This window comes from Oncorhynchus keta, chromosome 17 (genome assembly GCF_023373465.1).
Source record: "Oncorhynchus keta strain PuntledgeMale-10-30-2019 chromosome 17, Oket_V2, whole genome shotgun sequence".
NCBI classification, from domain to species: Eukaryota; Metazoa; Chordata; class Actinopteri; order Salmoniformes; family Salmonidae; genus Oncorhynchus; species Oncorhynchus keta.
In genome coordinates, this window is record NC_068437.1 from 31069211 (window position 1) to 31096568 (window position 27358).

At 42.6% G+C, this 27358-nt stretch overlaps 2 protein-coding genes across 5 annotated transcripts in view; one reads left to right on the forward strand and one right to left on the reverse strand.

Annotated features, from left to right (window-relative positions):
* The window catches only part of mapk8ip2 (mitogen-activated protein kinase 8 interacting protein 2), a 148989-nt gene that overhangs the window by 43449 nt on the left and 78182 nt on the right, over positions 1 to 27358 (forward strand). The gene's annotated exons all lie outside the window — the stretch shown is intronic.
* Positions 754 to 23778, reverse strand: LOC118395713 (gastricsin-like). 3 transcript variants are annotated; one of them, XM_052465888.1, is made up of 9 exons: positions 23618 to 23738; positions 5690 to 5831; positions 5279 to 5396; positions 4934 to 5052; positions 4574 to 4773; positions 2242 to 2358; positions 1941 to 2088; positions 1681 to 1779; positions 754 to 1507 (listed from the first exon to the last, which is right to left on the reverse strand). In XM_052465888.1, exons 1-9 carry the CDS (start codon positions 23671 to 23673, stop codon positions 1355 to 1357), a joined length of 1152 nt encoding a protein of 383 aa, XP_052321848.1. In that variant the 5' UTR covers positions 23674 to 23738; the 3' UTR covers positions 754 to 1354. The 3 variants fall into 3 exon arrangements, with proteins under 3 accessions (XP_052321848.1, XP_052321847.1, XP_035645463.2); XM_052465887.1 differs by lacking the exon at positions 23618 to 23738 and adding an exon at positions 6017 to 6177; XM_035789570.2 differs by lacking the exons at positions 754 to 1507; positions 1681 to 1779; positions 1941 to 2088; ... (3 more) ...; positions 5279 to 5396; positions 5690 to 5831 and adding exons at positions 17390 to 18144; positions 18313 to 18411; positions 18573 to 18720; ... (3 more) ...; positions 22879 to 22996; positions 23290 to 23431 and having other exon boundaries at positions 23618 to 23778.

Here is a 27358-nt window from a genome sequence, read left to right on the forward strand (position 1 = left end):
TCTCTGCTCCTGACAATCAGTTTAAGCGTGTGTGTGTGTGCGTGTGCGCGTGTGCGCGTGCGTGCGTGCGTGGAAACAAACAAAAACATGCACACACCAGCCCTGAAATGAAATGTTGAAGCTTTCATTAAAGTCTCTTTCACAGGGAGAATCCTTAGGACTTAACAGATGGTGTAACATCTGCTTCCAACTTACACCCTCAAACACGTAGACCCCCCCCTGAACGCAGCTCACTTTCCAGCCCACTTTCCAGCTCACTCTCAAACATGGAGATCCCCTGAAGGCAGCTCACTCTCCAGATCCCAACCACCTGAATTCTGATCACCTGTTCACACACCTGTATGTCATTACCACACACTATTTAATTCAGTTCTTCACACCCCATCATTTTGAGGTTTTGTTTGTTTTGTGACACAAGTCTTTCGTAACTCTGTTTTTCCCGTGATTTTCTCCTCCCGTGTATGATAGATTTAAAACCAGCTTGAAACCAGCTCTCTGTCTCCCATCGTGTTCATTACAGATGGCATATTTGACATGATATTTAGTTATTACTGCCATTATGTAATAAATATTTCAATAGGTAAGATGTGTAGATGGTTGGATATATTTAGAGGCTCCAATTGGGTAAAGCTGCTCTTGTTGTTTTTTGTTGCAGTTTCTGGTAACAGTCAGTGGTGAATGTGAGGTGTGATTTCAGTCTTACAGTCATCATGAGCTTGTTGTGTCAAATACAGTGATTCAAAACAAATACGATTATTGTGCACTTCAATAGTTTATTCAGTCTAAATGGAAGCTAAACAAACACCAAATACATCCAGTCTTGAGATGATATGCATTTAAGTGTCAAAAATCATATTTTCATATTTCACTGTGTTTCTATAAGTCATTTATTTTTTCACTCAGCATCATGATGCAATCAGCAACATGGCTGAACCTGTGTTCACATCCGATGTTGTCTGGGAACTAGGAGGTTGTCGTTGCAATGCCAGAGTAGAAAGGAAACAACATTACAGCTGAACTGAAAATATTAGCAGATGTCATCTAACAAAGACCACAGCTTTAACCCAATGATGTCGATGCTTGCTTTAACCACACTGGACCAAAGCCAAACTGACCCACAGTGGTTGCCATGGGTAATATGTGTATTATAATGAGCAGAGTGGTTGCCATGGGTAATATGTGTTCTAAAATAACCAGAGTGGTTGTTATGAGTGTTTCAGAATAGTTGCCATTGGTGATTGATGTTCTAGAATGGTCAGAGATGGAATAGATTCTGTGTGAGGTTTGGGGTGTTAGACTTTTAAGAACGGTCGGTGTCTGTGTTGGTTTGCGGTCATGGTCATGTTGGTCAGGTTTAGGCTGCGGTGGCAAAGCCCACTTGGTTGCCTGTGCGGTCGTAGACGGAGTAGTACTGCATGAGGAATACATCTCCCAAAATCCACAGGGGCTGTCCGTTCTGGGACGGCAGGTAGGTGGGGGTGATCCCCACGGAGCAGACCTGGTTGTTCTGGATAGAGAGGAAAACACGCATGTTGAGTGCAATACACACACACACACACACACACAGGCAGATAAACACAAATGCACTACTGACACAAGGCTTATGCATTATCCGAACATCAGTCATAGATGGTAACACACGGACAGACACACACAAACACACACGACACACTAACTTACCTGCTGAATGTATGCAGATGGCGGCAGGGGGAAGTTGACTCCATTGATGGTGAAGGTGAGAGTAGGCAGGCTGTTGATCTGGTTACAGTTCACTGTGTACTACATCAACAAACAATTCACAGACATGAGTGACACAAAACATCCCTGTACTGGTTTACTCTGGTCTGCACTGGTTTCCCCAACCTCTACTTTCTGGATTACACTGTTTTATGGTGTCAGTTAGTACTGGTCTGTTATGGTTTATAATGGATTCCTGCTACCTGTCCGTACTGGTCCTGCTGGGCTCCAATGGACTGCATCAGCGTTCCCATGATCTGTTTGGGTGCAGTCAGCATGGAGGTGCCTGTATCCACGATGGCCTGGCAGCCCTGCCCACACCACCCTGTCTCCTGACCGTTGATCTGGAACCTGGAGATGTACAAGGGTTAGTGTTAGACAGACATGCATTGACAGCGGCTTTAGACATTTTTCATCCCAGCTTTTCCAGTCTCTTGGTGGTTCTGATGTCATTGTATGGTTAAGAATGGTTAAGTATGTTTGGTTGGTGTGGTTGATCCTGACCCTTGGATGCCGATCTGCCAGTATGTCTGGGAGGTGACGGGAGTCCAGTAGATCTGACCCTGATACTTGGTGTTGTCCACTCCTCCGAACGACAGCTCACTGCCCTGCTGGCCGTCGCTGCACAGAAAAAGAGTTTTAAGTCATCTAACAGTTTTACAAATAGGCGGTTGGCAAGAAGATGGTTTACTCACAGAAGACACTTTTCTCAAATCTTGTGCCTTATATCAGTGATATAGTTTCTGGAGCAGGAATAATGAATATAACATTGATTATGTACATAATTAATTAAGTAAGTACATTTTTAAAGTATATTTCCTGGTCAACTAGAAAGCGAACAAATTGGCTTGCAGAAGGTTCTGTGATATCTGTGTGTATTTTATAATTAAATCTGGTACATTATATGTGTGGTAAGTAGTGATAGGGGTACAGATGTCGGATCTTAACTTGATCACTTTTTTGTCACTGTTCATTTTCCTGCTGCATCAGGAAATACAAATTAGCCTTGTGGGTCCCTGTAAAAAGAGCAGTTGTCTTTCTGTCCATGCTGGGGCAGTCTATCAGGGCTTGCTTTTTAAATATCAAAATCCTCTCGCTCGCTGAAACGTTAGGTCTGTGTCAAATTATGTCAACATTCAAATGTACAAACATGTATCTGAAATGCAGTCATATACATAAACAACCATCGTTTGATATAGCGTATTAACAGAAGATCGATATTGGTCTCCACTAGGCTATGAGAAGTTTCAAGTGTGTCCTAAGTTCAAAATTGAGTTAAATCGTGGGGTGAAGTGGGTTAGGGCTTCTGCCTTCAGCGAGTACGTATAACCCTACCATTCCCAGGCCATACCTTTCTGGCACAAATATCTCAATCCCCCCCAATTTACTAGATTTATGTACACATTTTAAAAATGGACAGTCTACGGATATTTAACCCCCGATCTTAATTAGAAATGACCATATCAGACACTTTTGGGTAACATAAATAGTTACAATTTGATTGGTTCCCTAAGGGCTACACCAACATGAGTGTCGTGTCAATTCCCAACAGTGGATACTTTATTTCTATTGTATGGAATGCTTTTCAAATAGACAAATCACCCGTAGTCTGTTCAAAAAGTACTCTTGTTCTGATTACAATACCAACCAGAGGGTGAACATATCTTGAAACACTTTGGTTGCAAGCAGGACTAAGGTAACACTGACATCATCCTTTAGAGAGCGGCAATGAAGTGTGACAACAGCTACTGTTTGTTCCCTGGCTGAGATGATGAGCTGATTTGGGCCATCTGATTGACAGATGTAGGCCTACTGAAGAACGATAAACCTTCCTCCAGGGTGGACGCTTGTCCATGTTTTATAGTTCGGCTATGTGTTATTTGTGATTATAGTTCTAGTCCTTGGTGTGAATTGGAAGCCTGTACTGTGTGCCTTTCAATATTTCATGAAAGCTGTCAAGTTGTTCATACATTTGAGCCTATCGAAGATGATTTTGTTGACTCATTTTACTTCTTGAAAACATATAAAAAAAAAATGTAATTAACTTGTTGGTCTAATGTCGTCTCAGGCTGGTCACTAGATCACTCGGCACTGGATGCAAACTCATGAGGTTCGGAGTGAGCTGCTTATGGCAGATCACAATGCTCTAGCGAGCGTTAAGAATATTCTGAATACTGATGATACATTGGCGCTTCATTTTGTTTTATCTAGTTTTAAGCCTTCCCCAAACCATAGCCCTAAACTTAACTGAATTCATTCCTGAACTGTTAACCTTTGAGTTGTTTCTGTTTGAATCATGTAACCACGCAAAATGAATGTGTCAAAAATAGACATTGATCCATGAGTCAAAGGGCAGTGGGCCGAATTTGAACCCATGCCTACTCTGACATATATGTGCCGGGGTCAGTGGCTGTAACCTCTGGATCACACAGGATTTGAGGATAACAATGATTAATTCTGCCTATTGCTTTCCTTCAACATATATAATAAAAGAGTTCATGTAAAACAACATATTTTCCCTAACGACAATACATCTACCCCCTAAGAATATGGTCGTTTATTCTAATCCACGTAATAATGAACACAAGACACGCCGTAGCCTTCACGTAGCCTACATAAGGTAGAATGTAGGTACGGTACTGCTTTCTGAACAAACACGCTTCCAGCTGCCCACTGGAACAGTTCTAAATCATTCTTCAGATATTCAAATCCTCCTCCTGCAGGATTATTTTCCTCTTGTGATGAAAGCAGTCCAATTAAGAGCTGACATCTGTAGTGGTATATGTGTGGTAAGTAGTGGTAGATATGTGGTATAAGTGATGGTAGGAGTACTGACCTGGTCAGGTAGAATGCAAATATGTTAGCCTGCAGAAGGTTCTGAGACATCATGTTGTCCATGACGGGAGTCTCTTGTCCGGCTGAGATGGAAGGGTAGGACAGGCCAAGGATACCATCAAACTGGGCCACAACAAAATTCTGACCTGGCTCGTCAGTACTCAGACCAATCTCCTGGTTGTTGATGACAATACCACCGACCTAAAGAGGTGACAAACAGCACACACTCAGCATCATGGAAACACTTTGGTTTTATTAGAATGGAAGTACAGGTACTGTTGTGGCTTTTTATTGCATGTAGTGAAGAATAACTGTGGTAGAAGTAGTTAAGTATTTGTAAGGTTGTTATGGTGGGACTCACGTTGACGGTGTCGTATCCGAAGACTCCACTGAGACTGCCAGCTCCGTAGGGCAGGTAGAAAGTTTGCCCATTAGCTGAGTAGGTGGACGACTGCTGGGGGTTGAACTTTGTGTGGGTGTCTGCAGGAGGAAGGGACACAAACAACTTAAAGAGGAAATATACTGTCTACAATGTATTTATCTGGGAAGTGTGTAGAAGTGATATTGGACTTAAATATATCGGATAGTTGTAGAAGTACTGTTGTAAAAGTAGTAGTCCAGTTAGTAACATTTCCTGTTGAGGAAGTAGTAGTTAATTGATACACATAGTTGTAATATTGTCATGAAGCTATCCAGCTGTACTCACTGCATGCCTGAGTGTTGCAGAGTACAGAGTCAACCCACAGGTTGGCAGAGCCAGTGTCAAACAACACCTGGAAGGACTGGGGGGGAGTACCGATGGTGATGGCTCCATAGTAGGTGGTCTGGAAAACACAACAGGGAAATTATAGTTGACAAAAGAGAGGGGCTGCTAATACATTCATACAACAACGCATCAGATCTAGAGTGGTTGGTGTAGTTTAGACTCTACTTCATGGAGTTAGATGTTATCTTGACATGGTTGTTATCTAGTTAGACCTAGAATTCATATTTTCTATGTTCGCCTACATCATAGAATTTCATTCTGGAATATGAAAATAGACTCTGTGGACATAGACAGGACATTGAGTAACATTCTAGATAGACCATAAGCTTGTGTATTATAGCATGTCCGTACGTCGGCGTAGTTGTTGATGTACATGGTGGCGGAGCCAGCGAACTCGCTAGGAAAGTATTTGAGAGCGGGGTCTTGGTAGGGCAGGCGTTCTCCTTTCTCCATCATTCTCTCACGGATTGACTTATGCTTCACCAGAGGGATCCTGGGGTAACAAGAACACAGATACACTCAGATATGAAGTCGAACTCTGAAAATGCAAATAGGTAGATAGAGCAACAAGGAGTTATCATTGACTATGAGAGATGAGAAAAGAACATTGTGTTTTAGGGAGAATTTAGGGAAAAGAGCAACTGGATGGAGTGAAAAATAAATAAAGTGAGTACTAACCTGTGGATTCCCTCAGCGATCACAGCACATACCAGCACAATAACCAGACACTTCATGGTCACTCCTGAAATCACAACCAGTGGTGGATACACCTTAGCTTGGGTCAGGACTGGTCTTATATACTGTACCAAACACACATATGTGCACACATGAATGCAAGCGGGTGTGATATGGGTACGCGTGAGTGTGTGTTCACATCCCTTATCAGACTTAAGGAGGTGACTATCAGCTTCTTTTTCCCCTGACTGCACATTCTCTATTCAGTGTGCAGGCAAGCCTCTACTCCCCTGTACCGATAGCAGGGTAACCAAACATTACTATTAGTTTACTGAATCTTAAGGGAGACAACCAGATTAGATAAGATACAGGGCTCTATTTTAACAAACCAAACGCAATGGTAAATCTTTTCGCTTACGGTAGCGCTATAGGTTCAGTGCAGTCAGAAGTGTTTTTGTTATTTTCAACCACAATTATGATAAATCTCCAGACACAAACATTGGTAGTAGATTGGCCTTTACTGAAGAGCTCAGTGACCTGAAATGAAAATTCAATCCAATTTCATTGGTCACGTATACATATTTAGCAGATGTTATTGTGGGTGTAATTGATCAATGTCGGAGTAGCATTGTCTAAAATTATTATAGATTTTTTCCCCCACCTTTATTTAACCAGGTAGGCCAGTTGAGAACAAGTTCTCATTTACAACTGCGACCTGGCCAAGATAAAGCAAAGCAGTGCGACACAAACAACAACACAGAGTTACACATGGAATAAACAAACATACAGTCAATAATACAGAAAAAAGTCTTAACTATAAAATACAATAGAATTGAATACAGTATGAGATTATTAAAGCAGTATTTAAAAGTTATTTAAACGACTCGTGTTCAATTATTAAAGTGGCCTGTAATTCCAAGTATATAGGGCAGCAGCCTCTTTTTTTATTTTATTTAACTAGGCAAGTCCGTTCAGAACAAATTCATATTTACAATGATGACCTGGGAACAGTGGGTTAACTGCCTTGTTCAGGGGCAAAACAACAGATGTTTACCTTGTCAGCTCGGCAATTCGATCTGGCAACCTTTCGGTTACTTGCCACTCTAACCACGAGGCTACCTGCCGCCCCTCTAAGGTGCAGGGTTACGCAACCGCGTCGAAGCCGGCTAGTGATGGCTATTTAACAGTCGGATGGCCTTGAGATAGAAGCTGTTTTTCAGTCTCTTGGTCCCAGCTTTGATTCACCTGTACTGACCACACCTTCTGGATGATAGAGGGGTGAACAGGCCTTGGCTTGGGTGGTTGTTGTCTTTGATTATCTTTTTGGCCTTGCTGTGACATCGGCTGCTGTAGGTGTCCTGGAGGGCAGGTTGTTTGCCCCTGGTGATGCTTTGGGCAGACCGCACCACCCTCTTGAGAGCCCCTGTGGCGGTTAATTTGCCATAGCAGCCGGTGATACAGCCAGATGCTCTCAATTGTGCATCTTTAAAAGTTAGTGAGGGTTTTAGGGGCCAAGACAAATTAATCAGCCTCCAGAGGTTGAAGAGTCGCTGTTGCGCCTTCTTTACCACACTGTCTGTGTGGGTGGACCATATCAGAATGTCAGTGATGTGTACACCCCATAATACAATTGGCATTTAATTGTGAGGTCTTCTACGTCGGGTGAACAAAAGGACTTGAGTTTCTGTATGTTATCACAATCACATGATGAGTAGTTGATCATGAAACATACTCCCCTGCTTTTCTTCTTCCCTGATAGTTATTTATTCCTGTCTGAGCAAAATACTGAGAACCCAGATGGCTGTAAGGACGGGGAGATGATTTACTGAGAGAGTGATGTTTCCGTGAAACAGAGTATGTTACAATCCTTGATGCCTCTCTGGAAGATCCTCTCCCTGAGCTCGTCTACTTTATTATCCAGAGACTGAACATTATACTCCCAAGCGGTGGATGATGTGCAGGCCTCCTGAGTCGGACTTGAAGTCCACTCCAAATATCTCTTTTCCCCCTGTGATGTTTTGGAGCAGCTTCAAACAGCTCAAATAAACAAAGATAAATTATAGTCCATCATTACTTTAAGATATGTAGGTCAAATCCCAAAATTTTAAGAACTTTGAATGTTTCTTCAGGTGGTGTCGCAAAAACCATCAAGGGCTATGATGAAACTGCTTCTCATGAGGACCGCCACAGGAAAGGAAGAGCCAGAGTTACCTCTGCTGCAGATGTTAAGTTCATTAGAGTCAACTGCAGCTCAGATTGCAGCCCAAATAAATGCTGCACAGACTTAAAGTAACAGACACATCTCGACATCAACTGTTCAGAGAATACTGCATGAATCAGGCCTTTATGGTCAAATTGCTGCAAAGAAACTACTGCTAAAGGACACCAATAAGAGGAAGACACTTGCTTGGGCCAAGAAACACAAGCAATGGACATTAGACCGGTGGAAATTTGTCCTTTGGTGTGATAAGTCCAAATTTGAGACTTTTAGAAAGTGAATGGATGATCTCTGTATGTGTGCTTCCCACTGTGAAGTATGGAGGAGGGGGTGTGATTGTGTGGGGGTGCTTTGCTGGTGACACTGTCAGTGATTTAGTTACAATTCAAGGCACACTTCACCAGCATGGCTACCACAGCATTCTGCGGCAATACTCCATCCCATCTGGTGTGCTTAGTGGGACTATCATTTGATCTGCGGCAATACTCCATCCCATCTGGTGTGCTTAGTGGGACTATCATTTGATCTACTTCCGGCGCTGACAGAGATGGCCGCCTCGCTTCGCGTTCCTAGGAAACTATGCAGTTTTTTGTTTTTTTACGTGTTATTTCTTACATTAGTACCCCAGGTCATCTTAGGTTTCATTACATACAGTCGAGAAGAACTACTGAATATAAGATCAGCGTCAACTCACCATCAGTACGACCAAGAATAGGTTTTCCGCGACGCGGATCCTGTGTTCTGCCTTACAAACAGGTCAACGGAATTGATTCCATGCAGCGACCCCAAAAAACGACTTCGTAAAAGAGGGAAACGTAGCGGTGTTCTGGTCAGACTCCGGACACGGGCACATCGTGCACCACTCCCTAGCATTCTTCTTGCCAATGTCCAGTCTCTTGACAACAAGGTTGATGAAATCCGAGCAAGGGTAGCATTCCAGAGGGACATCAGAGACTGTAACGTTCTCTGCTTCACGGAAACATGGCTCACTGGAGAGACGCAATCCGGGGTGGTGCAGCCAACGGGTTTCTCCACGCATCGCGCCGACAGAAACAAACATCTTTCTGGTAAGAAGAGTGGCGGGGGCGTATGCCTCATGACTAACGAGACATGGTGTGATGAAAGAAACATACAGGAACTCAAATCCTTCTGTCCCTGATTTAGAATTCCTCACAATCAAATGTAGACCGCATTATCTACCAAGAGAATTCTCTTCGATTATAATCACAGCCGTATATATCCCCCCTCAAGCAGACACATCGATGGCTCTGAACGAACTTTATTTAACTCTTTGCAAACTGGAAACCATTTATCCGGAGGCTGCATTCATTGTAGCTGGGGATTTTAACAAAGCTAATCTGAAAACAAGACTCCCTAAATTTTATCAGCATATCGATTGCGCAACCAGGGGTGGTAAAACCTTGGATCATTGTTACTCTAACTTCCGCAACGCATATAAGGCCCTGCCCCGCCCCCCTTTCGGAAAAGCTGACCACGACTCCATTTTGTTGATCCCTGCCTACAGACAGAAACTTAAACAAGAGGCTCCCACGCTGAGGTCTGTCCAACGCTGGTCCGACCAAGCTGACTCCACACTCCAAGACTGCTTCCATCACGTGGACTGGGACATGTTTCGTATTGCGTCAGATAAAAATATTGACGAATACGCTGATTCGGTGAGCGAGTTCATTAGAACGTGCGTTGAAGATGTCGTTCCCATAGCAACGATAAAAACATTCCCTAACCAGAAACCGTGGATTGATGGCAGCATTCGCGTGAAACTGAAAGCGCGAACCACTGCTTTTAATCAGGGCAAGGTGTCTGGTAACATGACCGAATACAAACAGTGCAGCTATTCCCTCCGCAAGGCTATTAATATATATATATATATATATATATATATATATATATATATATATATGCCATTTAGCAGAGCTAAGCGTCAGTACAGAGACAAAGTAGAATCTCAATTCAACGGCTCAGACACAAGAGGCATGTGGCAGGGTCTACAGTCAATCAATTTTTTTATTTTTTATTTTTTCAATCACGGACTACAAGAAGAAACCCAGCCCAGTCACGGACCAGGATGTCTTGCTCCCAGGCAGACTAAATAACTTTTTTTTGCCCGCTTTGAGGACAATACAGTGCCACTGACACGGCCTGCAACGAAAACATGCGGTCTCTCCTTCACTGCAGCCGAGGTGAGTAAGACATTTAAACTTGTTAACCCTCGCAAGGCTGCAGGCCCAGACGGCATCCCCAGCCGCGCCCTCAGAGCATGCGCAGACCAGCTGGCCGGTGTGTTTACGGACATATTCAATCAATCCCTATACCAGTCTGCTGTTCCCACATGCTTCAAGAGGGCCACCATTTTTCCTGTTCCCAAGAAAGCTAAGGTAACTGAGCTAAACGACTACCGCCCCATAGCACTCACTTCCGTCATCATGAAGTGCTTTGAGAGACTAGTCAAGGACCATATCACCTCCACCATACCTGACACCCTAGACCCACTCCAATTTTCTTACCGCCCAAATAGGTCCACAGACGATGCAATCTCAACCACACTGCACACTGCCCTAGCCCACCTGGACAAGAGGAATACCTATGTGAGAATGCTGTTCATCGTCTACAGCTCGGCATTCAACACCATAGTACCCTCCAAGCTTGTCATCAAGCTCGAGACCCTGGGTCTCGACCCCGCCCTGTGCAACTGGGTACTGGACTTCCTGACGGGCCGCCCCCAGGTGGTGAGGGTAGGCAACAACATCTCCTCCCCGCTGATCCTCAACACGGGGGCCCCACAAGGGTGCGTTCTGAGCCCTCTCCTGTACTCCCTGTTCACCCACGACTGCGTGGCCACGCACGCCTCCAACTCAATCATCAAGTTTGCGGACGACACAACAGTGGTAGGCGATTACACAACGCGTCCAACTCAATAACCTCACACTCAAGTTTAAGGATATGATTGTGGACTTCAGGAAACAGCAGAGGGAACACCCCTATCCACAATGGAACAGTGGTAGTTTTTAAGTTCCTCGAACAGACAAACTGGTCCACTATTCAAGCCTCAGGAGGCGCCTCTGAAAGAAATTCGGCTTGTCACCAAAAGCACTCACAAACTTCTACAGATGCACAATCGAGAGCATCCTGGCGGGCTGTATCACCGCCTGGTACGGCAACTGCTCCGCCTCAACCGTAAGGCTCTCCAGAGGGTAGTGAGGTCTGCACAACGCATCACCGGGGGCAAACTACCTGCCCTCCAGGACACCTACACCACCCGATGTTACAGGAAGGCCATAAAGATCATCAAGGACATCAACCACCCGAGCCACTGCCTGTTCACCCCGCTATCATCCAGAAGGCGAGGTCAGTACAGGTGCATCAAAGCTGGGACCGAGAGACTGAAAAACAGCTTCTATCTCAAGGCCATCAGACTGTTAAACAGCCAACACTAACATTGAGTGGCTGCTGCCAACACACTGATATTGACACTGACCCAACTCCAGCCACTTTAATAATGGGAATTGATGGGAAATGATGTAAATATATCACAAGCCACTTTAAACAATGCTACCTTATATAATGTTACTTACCCTACATTATTCATCTCATATGCATACGTATATACTGTACTCTATATCATCGACTGCATCCTTATGTAATACATGTATCACGAGCCACTTTAACTATGCCACTTTGTTTACTTTGTCTACATACTCATCTCATATGTATATACTGTACTCGATACCATCTACTGTATGCTGCCCTGTACCATCACTCATTCATATATCCTTATGTACATATTCTTTACCCCCTTACACTGTGTATCAGACAGTAGTTTTGGAATTGTTAGTTAGATTACTTGTTGGTTATCACTGCATTGTCGGAACTAGAAGCACAAGCATTTCGCTACACTCGCATTAACATCTGCTAACCATGTGCATGTGACAAATAAAATTTGATTTGATTTGTTTTTCAACAGAACAATGACCCAAAACACACCTCCAGGCTGTGTAAGGGCTATTTGACCAAGGAGAGTGATGGAGTGCTGCATCAAATAACCTGGCCTTCACAATCACCCGACCTCAACCCAATTGAGATGGTTTGGGATGAGTTGGACTGCAGAGTGAAGGAAAAGCAGCCAACAAGTTCATCATGTGGGAACTCCTTCAAGACTGTTGGAAAACCATTCCAGGTGAAGCTGGTTGAGAGAATGACAAGAGTGTGCAAAGCTTTCATCAAGGCAAAGGGTTGCACTTTGAAGAATGTAAAATATAAAATATATGTTTGTTTAACACTTTTTTTGGTTACTACATGATTCCATATGTGTTATTTCATCATTTTGATGTCTTCACTATTATTCTAAGTTGTAGAAAATAGAAAAAAATATAAATTAGTAGGTGTGTCCAAACTTTTGACTGGTACTGTATATGTCTACCGTGTTGGTGTGGGTTGGATTTCAGCACACACCCTACTGGCACAAGTAACTCAATCCACACCCACAATCCCCACAATACAGCAAACTGAAAAGAGGAGAGACCCAGGGATGTGTGTGCTTTTTTGGAGCAGAAACCAGACTTAATACCAGAGAAAATACTATTGACATCAAGAAAGCCAGTCAGTTTTTTCAACACTTTAGATAAACATGGCAAAATGGAAATGGTCCAATAACAGTTAGGATCAGCTTTACCTCCCCTTTAAATAAAGGACCCACCGTGGCTGCCTTCCAAGCAATGGGAACCTCCCCAGAGAGGAGAGAGAGGTTAAAAAGGTCAGAGATAAGCTTGGAGATGATAGGGGCTGCAACCGTAAAGAAGAATGTATCTAAACCATCTGACCCAGATGGTTTTTGGGGGTCAAGTTTAAGTAGCTACGTTGGCACCTCGGACTCACTGACTGCCTGCAGGGAGAAACTTTGTAGCGGGGCAGGGGAAAAAGAGGGAGGAGCATCGGGGATAGCCACATTAGAAGGGGTGGGAGATGAGGAAATGTTGGACAGGCAATGAGGCATGGCTGAGTCAAATAGGAATGCTGACTTAATGAAGTGGTGATCTAAAGAGCTCAGCCATGTGCTCCTTGTCAAGTAACAAACACATCATCAACATAAAGGGACATGGGCAGCTGTGAGGAGGTTTCATTCTTGAGATTAGATCAACAGAGAGCGAGAACTGCTCCTTAAAGTAACTACCTTTGGCCTTGCGGATAGCCCGAGTGCTCTTATTTCACATTTGCCTGAACAAGAGCCAGTCAGCCTGAGTATGTGTGTGCCAAGCATTTCGCCAAATTGAATTTTTGAGGCGGAGTAACTCTGCCCTATCATGTTCTTCAAGACTACTGTGCACCTCCACTGGCAAAATCGATGCCATAACCAATTGTGTTACCGCAAAGACCAGCGACCAGTGAGTGTTAAATATCACCACTGCTTGAAATTAGTTTTTAAAGACACACCTACAATATTTCCATCCCTCCCACCTCAGCACAAGCGAGCTGATATAAGACGGGGTTGGAAAATAGCAGAGCGCTGGCTTTTACAAGTCGAAATTGCCCAAGAACGTGTGTTTGACACAAGCGCTGCCTTAATACCAGAGTCCACAGTGTTATTACTAATGGTATTGTAGAAATACGATATGATCTGATGTTTAGTCAACATGCATGAAATATTGTATACTGTTATGTTTTAATTACACTTTATAGGTGACTTTCAGGCAGATGTCACACCACAATTGTACTACAATTCTGGAGCCATCAACTAAATAAACATTTGAAAAGATGTAGCAACATTTTGGTGTGTGAAAGATGAGAGGTAGAGAGGTAGAGAGGTAGAGAGGTAGAGAGGTAGAGAGGTAGAGAGGTAGAGAGGTAGAGAGGTAGAGAGGTAGAGAGAGATAAATAGTTTACACAGTCTCTTTTAATTAAAAGTAAATGTACATTATTTGCAGTAAAAATACTTAAAATTACTACTTGTGTAGTTTTTTGAGGTACAGTATCTGTACTTTACTTGACTATATTGTTGACAACTTTTACTTTTACTTCACTACATTCCTTAAGAACATGTACTTTCTACTCCCTGACACCCAGAAGTACATTTTGAGTACTTAGCAGGACATGAAAATGGTCCAATTTACACACTTATCAAGAGAACATCTGTGGTCATCCCTACTGCCTCTGATCTGACAGACTTACTAAATGCTTCGTTTGTAAATGATGCCTGAGTGTTGGAGTGCGCCACTGGTTATCCATAATTTAAATAGTGGCGTGTAATTTTCTTAATATAAAGATTTTTAAATCTTTTGCTTTTGATCCTTAAGTAAATTTTAGAAATTACATTTACTTTTGATACTTAAGTATATTTAAAACCAAATACTTTTAGATTTTTACTCAAGTAATATTTTACTGGTTGACTTTCACTTTAACTTGTGCCATTTTCTATGAAGGTATCTTTACTTTTACTCAAGTATGACAATTCAGTACTTTTTCCACAACTGTGTATTTGTTTCAAAATGTGGAGAATTCCATTGTTTTGGCTGTGTCATTGGAAATCCCCTAGCTACTGCATAGTAAGCACTTAGTGTTGTTAGGTTCTTATTTTAAAGATATAAATAACTCGGCACTAGAGAAGCTTTAACCAAGTTTAATTCTTCCCAAAGGTTCTGTACAGCTGTATTCAGACAGCAAAACATTTCTCTCCATCACAGTTATGTACATCTTACGTAAGACACGCCTTCTCTCCAATCCTTACATCTTATTGTTCAACAGGGTAACAGGATACCAAACGCTTATTACTCCCTTAAGGGAATTTGTCCTCACCACCTGACCTCAAACCTCACCTTCTGACCTCAACCCCTCCTTCACCTAATCCACAGATATCCACCTGTCTTCCCTATATCAACACGTCGCTCTCCTCTCCTCCATCAAACACATTCCAAAGCCTTCTGGCTTTCTACAGAGGACCCTTAACTTCTGACATAAAACCCATTCTCTTCCACTCCTTATCATTTAGTTAATATCTCAATGTTCAAAGTTTAGCCGTTTCCAACAGTGTTAATCAGCAATACAGATATAAAGCACAATACACTGAGATATGAACACCTCTCCAAGGTCATGAATAACAATGTGCAGGGAAATACTTATCCAGATATTTACCAAGTTGTCTTTTTTAATGTTAACATAATTGGAGATGTTTTATACACACACTGATACAGAAACAACAGTCCTGTAAAGAGTGCTCAGCAAGGCCTGAATAGTTTATTTCAGAAAGGACTTCATATTTGATGACATACCAAATTCTGTCCTGCTGGTCAGGAGGTGTGTGTGTGTGTGTGTGTGTGTGTGTGTGTGTGTGTGTGTGTGTGTGTGTGTGTGTGTGTGTGTGTGTGTGTGTGTGTGTGTGTGTGTGTGTGTGTGTGTGTGTGTGTGTGTGTGTGTGTGTGTGTGTGTGTGTGGGTGTGGGTGGGTGGGTGAACTAGTCATGATTGTTGATTTAGCACTTGTTTTGTTACTGATTGAGCTTTGATAAGGTTTACAGTTCTGCCCTGATTTAGACAGTTATCTAGCTTCACATTTCTACCCCCAATGTATTTTCTGACTTACCCTGCTTCACAGTGGCTCTATATACATCTGTACGAGGCCCTGTCTGGACTGTCCTGTCCTCACTAGAACACCTGCAATGCAGCATTTCTGTCAGTCGGTTCCTCTCCTTGTTCGGGCGGTGTTCGGCGGTCGACGTCACCGGTCTTCAAGCCATCGCCGATCTATTTTTCATGTTCCATTTGTTTTGTCTTGTTTTCACACACACCTCGTTTCAATTCCCTAATTACATGTTGTATATTTTCCCTCCGTTTCCCCATGTCCTTGTCGGGAATAGATTATTTTTTAATTTTACCATCTTGGCCATGTTCTGTTATAATCTCTACCCGGCACAGCCAGAAGAGGACTGGCCACCCCTCATTAACTGGTTCCTCTCTAGGTTTCTTCCTAGGTTTTGGCCTTTCTAGTGAGTTTTTCCTAGCCACCGTGCTTCTACACCTGCATTGCTTGCTGTTTGGGGTTTTAGGCTGGGTTTCTGTACAGCACTTTGAGATATCGGCTGATGTACAAAGGGCTATATAAATACATTTTATTTTATTGGATGATTATTTTGTAAGTACTTGTGCTATTTGTTTTTGGTGCGCTACGGGTTTTGTACCCATGTACCCATGTGTTTGTTGTTTTGTATGCCGTTAGTTTTATATATTAAACTGCTTTGGCTATTCACCAAGTTCTGCTCTCCTGCGTTTGACTACCCTGCCACCAGTTACGCACCCCTTACAATTTCCCTCTGATCCTCACACAGTCTCTTACTAATGGAGTAGAGAGCTGAGCCTCTGTTTGAACTAATGGACCACAGATATACAGATGTTTTATAGAAACTAAGGAAAAGGATCATGAACACATTTAAGCACTGTTGTGTCTGTAAACTGGGGACCTGGAATAATCAAGAATAGTGCTGAACTCCTCTGTCTGCTAAGAGAGCAAAGCAATGGAGGGTGTGCGAGTTCTTGTGTCTGGTGAATGAGGCACAGACCCAGACAGACAGTGACAGGCCATATCTCAGAGCAGGCTTCCCCAGGGTCGGAGCAATCTGTGTGGACATGAGTCAGAGATGCTCCTCTTTAAAGGGTGGAGGGGTCAGGTACATGAGGACTGGGGGTGAAATCACAAACTGGTGTGTGTGTCACAAATGTGGGTGTACGTGTCTGCTATCTCTGCTCCTGACAAACAGTTTAAGCCAGTTGATGGTGTGTGTAGAGACAAAAAAAACACACTTGTATGCATACGCATCCACACACACACCGGCCGCTGACCATGTTACAGAGATAAGAGCTCGTAAGCAGAAGTGAAATGTTGAAGCTTTCATTAAATTCCATTTCACAGTGCTGCTGCTCTCCCGAGGATACTTAGGACTTAGCCATTTAACAGATGGCATATTTGACTCTGTGATGTTATTTTTACATGTATGATGGTTGGATATATTTACAGGCTTGAATTGGGTAAAGCTGCTCTTGTTGTTTTTTGTTGCAGTTTCTGGTAACAGTCAGTGGTGAATGTGAGGTGTGATTTCAGTCTTACAGTCATCATGAGCTTGATGTGTCAAATACAGTGATTCAAAACAAATACGATTATTGTGCACTTCAATAGTTTATTCAGTCTAAATGGAAGCTAAACAAACACCAAATACATCCAGTCTTGAGATGATATGCATTTAAGTGTCAAAAATCATATTTTCATATTTCACTGTGTTTCTGTAAGTCATATACTTTTTTCACTCAGCATCATGATGCAATCAGCAACATGGCTGAACCTGTGTTCACATCCGATGTTGTCTGGGAACTAGGAGGTTGTCGTTGCAATGCCAGAGTAGAAAGGAAACAACATTACAGCTGAACTGAAAATATTAGCAGATGTCATCTAACAAAGACCACAGCTTTAACCCAATGATGTCGATGCTTGCTTTAACCACACTGGACCAAAGCCAAACTGACCCACAGTGGTTGCCATGGGTAATATGTGTATTATAATGAGCAGAGTGGTTGCCATGGGTAATATGTGTTCTAAAATAACCAGAGTGGTTGTTATGAGTGTTTCAGAATAGTTGCCATTGGTGATTGATGTTCTAGAATGGTCAGAGATGGAATAGATTCTGTGTGAGGTTTGGGGTGGTAGACTTTTAAGAACGGTCGGTGTCTGTGTTGGTTTGCGGTCATGGTCATGTTGGTCAGATTTAGGCTGCGGTGGCAAAGCCCACTTGGTTGTTTGTGCGGTCGTAGACGGAGTAGTACTCCCTGAGGAATACATCTCCCAAAATCCACAGGGGCTGTCCGTTCTGGGACGGCAGGTAGGTGGGGATGATCCCCACGAAGCAGAACTGGTTGTTCTGGATAGAGAGGGAAAACACGCATGTTGAGTGCAACACACACACACACACACAGGCAGATAAACATGCATGCACATGCACTACTGACACAAGGCTTATGGCCTTCATTATCCTAACATCAGTCATAGAGGGTCTCACACACACACACAAACAAACACACTAACTTACCTGCTGAATGTATGCAGATGGCGGCAGGGGGAAGTTGACTCCATTGATGGTGAAGGTGAGAGTAGGCAGGCTGTTGATCTGGTTACAGTTCACTGTGTACTACATCAACAAACAATTCACAGACATGAGTGACACAAAACATCCCTGTACTGGTTTACTCTGGTCTGCACTGGTTTCCCCAACCTCTACTTTCTGGATTACACTGTTTTATGGTGTCAGTTAGTACTGGTCTGTAATGGTTTATAATGGATTCCTGCTACCTGTCCGTACTGGTCCTGCTGGGCTCCAATGGACTGCATCAGCGTTCCCATGATCTGTTTGGGTGCAGTCAGCATGGAGGTGCCTGTATCCACGATGGCCTGGCAGCCCTGCCCACACCACCCTGTCTCCTGACCGTTGATCTGGAACCTGGAGATGTACAAGGGTTAGTGTTAGACAGACAGACAGACAGACAGACAGCATTGACAGCGGCCTTAGACATTAAAAAAAAACTTCCTAAAGGAGTTTTTCACCCCAGCTTTTGCAGGCTCTTAGTGGTTCTGATGTCATTGTATGGTTAAGTATGGTTTAGTGTGTTTAGTTGGTGTGGTTGATCCTGACCCTTGGATGCCGATCTGCCAGTATGTCTGGGAGGTGACGGGAGTCCAGTAGATCTGACCCTGATACTTGGTGTTGTCCACTTCTCCGAACGACAGCTCACTGCCCTGCTGGCCGTCCCTGCACAGAATTTTTTTAAAGCTATCAAACAATTTTACAAAGATAGAAGGCAGTTGGCAAGAAGATGGTTCAGTCTTCACAGAAGACACTTTTCTTCTCAAAAATCTTGTCTTATATCAGTGATTTAGTTTCTGGAGCAGGAATAATGAATATAACGTTGATTATGTACATAAATAAATACATTATTAAAATATATCACCTGTTCATCTAGAAAGTGAACACATTGCCCTGCAGACGGTTCTGTGATATCTGTGTGTATTTTATATTGAGGTCCGGTAGCAGTACATTATACGTGTGGTAAGTAAGTGGTGGTAGGGATGTCAGATCTTAACTTGATCACTTTTTTGTCACTGCTCATTTTCCTGCTGCATCAGGAAATACAAATGAGCCGTGTGGGTCCCTGTAAAAAGAGCAGTTGTCTTTATCTCCATGCTGGGGCATTGGGATCAGTACTTGGTTTCAAAATAAATGTCTCAATTTTTCACTGAAACTCCATGCCTAGGTCATATTACTGCATGTGAAATGCAGCCATACACATCAACAACTGTCATTTTATATAGCATAACAACACACGATGGATGTTGGTCTCATCTAGGCTATGACATACAAGCTTCAATTGTATCCTATGTTGAAAATGTAGTTCAATCGTGGGGTCTGGTAGGGTGGTGTGGGTTACGGTTGCTGAAGTCAGCTCACACGTATAAGCCTACCATGTTGGCGTTGGTTCAATTCCGGCCCACAACTTTCTGGCACAAATAACTCAATCCCCCGATTATACTAGATTTATTTACACATTTTAAATATGGACAGTCTAGGGATATTTTACCCCACAATCTTAATAATAAATGACCATATCAGACACTTTTGGATAACATAAATAGGAAACCAATAAGATTGTAACTAAGGGCTACACCAGCATTAGTGTCAGAAATTCCCACAGTAGATACTTTATTTATTTTGTATGAAATAATTGTCAAATGGATAATTCATCTGTAGTCTGTTCAAAAAGTACTCTTGTTCTGATGACAATACCAACCAGAGGGTGAACATATCTTGAAACACTTTGGTTGCAAGCAGGACTAAGGTAACACTGACATCATCCTTTAGAGAGCGGCAATGAAGTGAACATTAATGGTCGCTATTGAGATCAGTTGTGCGGGTGAATTTAGAGCATACCGATAATTTAACGGGACATCAGCTGATGATAATCTAAGTGCCATCGATGGCTGCAATAGGTCCCTTGTTTTTGATTATTCGACTAGGCTACATTTTGAAGGCTACCCGTTAGTTAGCCTCCATTATTAGATTTCCCTGGCTGAGTTGATGAGCTGAGTTGGGCCATCATCTGATTGACAGATGTAGGTCTGCTGTGGAACAATAAACTTTCCTCCAGTGTGGATCCTTGTCCGTGTTTTATAGTTCGGCTATGTATTATTTGGGAATATAGTTCTAGTCCTTGGTGTGAATTGGAAGCCTGTACTGTGTGCCTTTCAATATTTCATTTCTTAAAGCTGTTAATATGTTTATACATTTGAGCTTATCCAAAGACAATTTAGTTTAGCTGAGACTCTTCTTTGTGTAAAGAATCTGACTATTTGTTTTACTTCTTGAAAACATTTAAAAAAAAATGTAATTAACTTGTTGGTCTAATGTCGTCTCAGGCTGGTCACTAGATCACTCGGCACTGGATGCAAACTCATGAGGTTCGGAGTGAGCTGCTTATGGCAGATCACAATGCTCTAGCGAGCGTTAAGAATATTCTGAATACTGATGATACATAGGCGCTTCATTTTGTTTTATCTAGTTTTAAGCCTTCCCCAAACCATAGCCCTAAACTTAACTGAATTCATTCCTGAACTGTTAACCTTTGAGTTGTTTCTGTTTGAATCATGTAACCACGCAAAATGAATGTGTCAAAAATAGACATTGATCCATGAGTCAAAGGGCAGTGGGCCGAATTTGAACCCATGCCTACTCTGACATATATGTGCCGGGGTCAGTGGCTGTAACCTCTGGATCACACAGGATTTGAGGATAACAATGATTAATTCTGCCTATTGCTTTCCTTCAACATATATTATAAAACAGTTAATGTAAAACAACATATTTTCCCTAACGACAATACATCTACCCCCTAATAATATGGTCGTTTATTCTAATCCACGTAATAATGAACACAAGACACGCCGTAGCCTTCACGTAGCCTACATAAGGTAGAATGTAGGTACGGTACTGCTTTCTGAACAAACACGCTTCCAGCTGCCCACTGGAACAGTTCTAAATCATTCTTCAGATATTCAAATCCTCCTCCTGCAGGATTATTTTCCTCTTGTGATGAAAGTAGTCCAATTAAGAGCTGACATCTGTAGTGGTATGTGTGGTAGTAGTGGAACTGGTATATGTGTGGTAAGTAGAAGTAGTTGTATATGTGTGGTAAGTAGAAGTAGTTGTATATGTGTGGTAAGTAGTGGTAGTTGTATATTTGTGGTAAGTAGGGGTAGTTGTATATTTGTGGTAAGTAGGGGTAGTGGTATATGTGTGGTAAGTAGGGGTAGTGGTATACAGTGCCTTGCGAAAGTACATTTCAGTCTCTCGATGTGCAAAACTGATAGAGACATACCCCAAGCGACTTACAGCTGTCATCGCAGCAAAAGGTGGCGCTACAAAGTATTAACTTAAGGGGGCTGAATAATTTTGCACGCCCAATTTTTCAGTTTTTGATTTGTTAAAAAAGTTTGAAATATCCAATAAATGTCGTTCCACTTCATGATTGTGTCCCACTTGTTGTTGATTCTTCACAAACAAATACAGTTTTATATCTTTATGTTTGAAGCCTGAAATGTGGCAAAAGGTCGCAAAGTTCAAGGGGGCTGAATACTTTCGCAAGGCACTGTATGTGTGGTAAGTCGTGGTAGTGGTATATGTGTGGTAAGTCGTGGTAGTGGTATATGTGTGGTAAGTAGTGGTAGTGGTATATGTGTGGTAATTTGGAGTAGTGTGGTAAGTAGGGGTAGTGGTATATTTGTGGTAAGTAGTGGTATGTGTGTGGTAAGTAGTGGTAATTAGTGGTATATTTGTGGTATAAGTGATGGTAGGAGTACTGACCTGGTCAGGTAGAATGCAAATATGTTAGCCTGTAGAAGGTTCAGTGACATGATGTTGTCCATGAAGGGAGTCTCTTGTCCGGCTGAGATGGAAGGGTAGGACAGGCCAAGGATACCATCAAACTGGGCCACAACAAAGGTCTGACCTGGCTCGTCAGTACTCAGACCAATCTCCTGGTGGTTGATGAAAATACCACCGACCTAAAGAGGTGACAAACACACACTCAGCATCATGGAAACACTTTGGTTTTATTAGAATGGAAGTACAGGTACTGTTGTGGCTTTTTACATTTACATTTAAGTCATTTAGCAGACGCTCTTATCCAGAGTAGTGAAGAATAACTGTGGTAGAAGTAGTTAAGTATTTGTAAGGTTGTTATGGTGGGACTCACGTTGACGGTGTCGTATCCGAAGACTCCACTGAGACTGCCAGTTCCGTAGGGCAGGTAGAAAGTTTGCCCATTAGCTGAGTAGGTGGACGACTGCTGGGGGTTGAACTTTGTGTGGGTGTCTGCAGGAGGAAGGGACACAAACAACTTAAAGAGGAAATATACTGTCTACAATGTATTTATCTGGGAAGTGTGTAGAAGTGACAATAGATTAAAATATCCCTGATAGTAGTACAGTAGTAGTAGTATAGTTAGTAATACTTATTGTTGAGAAAGTAGCAGTTAGTTTATACATGTTGTTGTAATATTAGCTAGCAGTTGCTTTCATTGTCATGAAGCTATCCAGCTGTACTCACTGCAGGCCTGAGTGTTGCAGAGTACAGAGTCAACCCACAGGTTGGCAGAGCCAGTGTCAAACAACACCTGGAAGGACTGGGGGGGAGTACCGATGGTGATGGCTCCATAGTAGGTGGTCTGGAAAACACAACAGGGAAATTATAGTTGACAAAAGAGAGGGGCTGCTAATACATTCATACAACAACGCATCAGATCTAGAGTGGTTGGTGTAGTTTAGACTCTACTTCATGGAGTTAGATGTTATCTTGACATGGTTGTTATCTAGTTAGACCTAGAATTCATATTTTCTATGTTCGCCTACATCATAGAATTTCATTCTGGAATATGAAAATAGACTCTGTGGACATAGACAGGACATTGAGTAACATTCTAGATAGACCATAAGCTTGTGTATTATAGCATGTCCGTACGTCGGCGTAGTTGTTGATGTACATGGTGGCGGAGCCAGCGAACTCGCTAGGAAAGTATTTGAGAGCGGGGTCTTGGTAGGGCAGGCGTTCTCCTTTCTCCATCATTCTCTCACGGATTGACTTATGCTTCACCAGAGGGATCCTGGGGTAACAAGAACACAGATACACTCAGATATGAAGTCGAACTCTGAAAATGCAAATAGGTAGATAGAGCAACAAGGAGTTATCATTGACTATGAGAGATGAGAAAAGAACATTGTGTTTTAGGGAGAATTTAGGGGAAAAGAGCAACTGGATGGAGTGAAAAATAAATAAAGTGAGTACTAACCTGTGGATTCCCTCAGCGATCACAGCACATACCAGCACAATAACCAGACACTTCATGGTCACTCCTGAAATCACAACCAGTGGTGGATACACCTTAGCTTGGGTCAGGACTGGTCTTATATACTGTACCAAACACACATATGTGCACACATGAATGCAAGCGGGTGTGATATGGGTACGCGTGAGTGTGTGTTCACATCCCTTATCAGACTTAAGGAGGTGACTATCAGCTTCTTTTTCCCCTGACTGCACATTCTCTATTCAGTGTGCAGGCAAGCCTCTACTCCCCTGTACCGATAGCAGGGTAACCAAACATTACTATTAGTTTACTGAATCTTAAGGGAGACAACCAGATTAGATAAGATACAGGGCTCTATTTTAACAAACCAAACGCAATGGTAAATCTTTTCGCTTACGGTTGCGTTATGGGTTCAGCGGTGTCAAAAATATTTTTTTCACTGAGAATTTTTGCTCTGCTTCAAGATATTCAAATGAGCCTCATGAGTCCCTGGAAATGAGCAGTTCTCTTTCTCCCAATAGGGATTAGTTTAGTCATTGGGGTCAAGGCTTGCAATCAAAAGGATGGTCTCTCTCGCTCCCTCAAACGCTAGACCTAGGTCCTGTTACTGCAACATTCAAATGTACAAAAATATACAGTCGTGTATGTATGTATGTGTATATATATATATATTTCTCTGTCAGTGCTCCTTCTGCTCCTCCTTGCACAAAGGCGGAGGTAGCGGTCCTGCTGCTGGGTTGTTGCCCTCCTATAGCCTCGTCCACGTCTCCTGATGTACTGGCCTGTCTCCTGGTAGCGCCTCCATGCTCTGGACACTAAGCTGACAGACACAGCAAACCTTCTTGCCACATCTCGCATTGATGTGCCATCCTGGATGAGCTGCACTACCTGAGCCACTTGTGTGGGTTGTAGACTCCGTCTCATGCTACCACTAGTGAGAAAGCACCGCCAGCATTCAAAAATGACCAAAACATCAGCCAGGAAGCATGGGAACTGAGAAGTGGTCTGTGGTCACCACCTGCAGAACCACTCCTTTATTGGAGGTGTCTTGATAATTGCCTATAGTTTCCACCTGTTGTCTATTCCATTTGCACAACAGAATGTGAAATTTATTGTCAATCGGTGTTGCTTCCTAAGTGGACAGTTTGATTTCACAGAGGTGTGATTGACTTGGAGTTACATTGTGTTGTTTAAGTGTTCCCTTTATTTTTTTGAGCAGTATATATATATACATATATATACATCCATAACCATAGTTCTATATAGCTTAATAACCCAAGATGGATATTGGTCTCCACTATGCTACAACATACACTTGTCTAGTGTATCTTAAGGTTACGAATAAACTGTCAACGTTTTGTTTAATTATCACCTGGGGTGTTCTAGCGGTTAGGGCCAGTATCATACAGTACCAGTCAAAAGTTTGGCCACACCTACTCATTCCAAGGTTTTTCTTTATTTTTACTATTTTTTACATTGCAGAATAATAGTGAAGACATTAAATGTTTAATAACACATATGGAATCATGTAGTAACAAAAAAAGTGTTTAACAAATCAAAATATATTTTATATTTGAGATTCTTCAAAGAAGCCACCCTTTACCTTGATGACAGCTTTGGACACTTGGCATTCTCTCAACCAGCTTCATGAGGTAGTCACCTGGAATGCATTTCAATTAACAGGTGTGCCTTGTTAAAAGTTCACTTGTGGAATTTCTTTCCTTCTTGTTAATGCATTTAAGCCAGTCCGTTGTGTTGTGACAAGGTAGGGTTGGTATATAGACGATAGCCCTATTTGGTAAAATAAAAAGTCCATATTATGGCAAGAGTCAAAATCGAATCAAATCAAATCAGATGTTATTGGTGACATACACATATTTAGCAGATGTTATTGTGTGTTACTGCTCTCGTTGGTGTTAGGAAGAGTGGACCAAAGCGCAGCGTGCTCAGTGTTCATAATTCCTTTTATAAAAAAAAACACTTAAACAAAATAACAAAGCGAAAACGAACAGTTCTGTCAGGCACAGACACTAAAAAGAAAACAAGATCCCACAAAACCCAAAAGGAAAATGACAACTTAAATATGATCCTCAATCAGAGACAATGATAGACATCTGCCTCTGATTGGGAACAACACACACACACACGGCCAAAAACAAAGAAATAGAAAACATAGACTTTCCCACCCGAGTCACATCCTGACCTAACCAAACATGGAGAATAATGAGGATCGCTAAGGTCAGGGTGTGACATTGTGGGTGTAGCTTAAGGCTTGTGTTCCTAGCTCCAACAGTGCAGACGTATCTAACAGGTCACAACAATACACACTAATCTAAAAGTAAAATAATGGAATTAAGAAATATATAAATATTAGATTGATAAATTTCAGAGTGCCATTGACAAAATAATAGAATACAGTATATACATATGAGAAGTAAAGCTGTATGTAAATATTCTTTAAATATTATTAAAGTGACTAGTGTTCAATTATTAAAGTGGCCAGTGATTCCAAGTCTGTGTATACAGGGCAGAAGCCTCTAAGGTGCAGTGCTACGTAACCGGATGGAAGCCGGCTAGTGATGGCTATTTAACAGTCTGATGGCCTTGAGATAAAAGCTGGTTTTCAGTCTCTCGGTCCCAGCTTTGATGCACCTGTCTTGACCTCACCTTCTGGATGATAGAGGGGTGAACATGCCGTGGCTTGGGTGGTTGTTGTAATTGATGATCTTTTTGGCCTTCCTGTGAATTTGGCTGCTGTTGGTGTCCTGGAGGGCAGGTATTGCGCTCCCGGTGATGCGTTGGGCAGACCGCACCACCCTCTGGAGAGCCCTGAGGGTCTGGGCGTTTGTGCATCTGTAAAGTTTTGTGAGGGTTTTTGGGGCCAAGCCAAATTTATTTAGCTGTTGCACCTTCTTCACCACACTACCTGTGTGGGTGGACGATTTCAGAACATCAGTGATGTGTACGCCGAGGAACTTGAAGCTTCCCACCTTCTCCACCTCTGTCCCGTCGATGTGGATAGGGGCGTGCTCCCTCTGCTGTTTCCTGAAGTCCACAATCAGCTCCTTTGTTTTGTTGATGTTGAGTAAGAGGTTATTTTCCTGGCACCATTCTCCCAGGGCCCTCACCTCCTCCCTGTAGGCTGTCTCGTCATTGTTGGTAATCAAGCCTACTACTTTTGTGTCATGCAAACTTGATGATTGAGTTGGAGGCAAGCGTGGCCACGCAGTCATTGGTGAACAGGGATTACAAGAGGGGGCTGAGCACGCACCTTTGTGGGGTCCCAGTGTTGAGGATCATCAGCGAAGTGGAGGTGTTGTTTCCTACCTTCACCACCTGGGGGCAGCCCATCAGGAAGTCCAGGACCTAGTTGCACAGGACGGGGTTCAAACCCAGGGCCCTGAGCTTAAGGATGAGCTTGGAGGGTATTATGGTGTTGAAGGCTGAACTATAGTTAAAGAACAGCATTCTTACATGGGTATTCCTCTTGTATGGATGGGATAGGGCAGTGTGCAATGTGATGGCGATTGCATCATTTGTGGATCTATTGGGGCGGTAAGAAAATTTAAGTGGGTCTATGGTGTCAGGTAAGGTAGATGTGAAATACTCCTTAACTAGTCTCTCAAAGCACTTCATGATGACAGAAGTGAGTGCTAAAAGGCTATAGTCATTTAATTCAGGTACCTTTTCTTTCTTAGGTACAGGAACAGTGGTGGACATCTT

What these genes read in the sequence shown, in the direction of transcription:
- LOC118395713 (XM_052465888.1), bottom strand. Translation starts at nt 23,673, where the DNA reads ATGAAGTGTCTGGTTATTGTGCTGGTATGTGCTGTGATCGCTGAGGGA. An exon ending in CTGCAACACTCAGGCATGCA is followed by an intron (nt 5,053 to 5,278) that starts GTGAGTACAGCT and finishes TTCCTCCTGCAG; the next exon opens with ACACCCACACAAAGTTCAAC. An exon ending in CATCTGCATACATTCAGCAG is followed by an intron (nt 1,508 to 1,680) that starts GTAAGTTAGTGT and finishes CTCTCTATCCAG; the next exon opens with AACAACCAGGTCTGCTCCGT.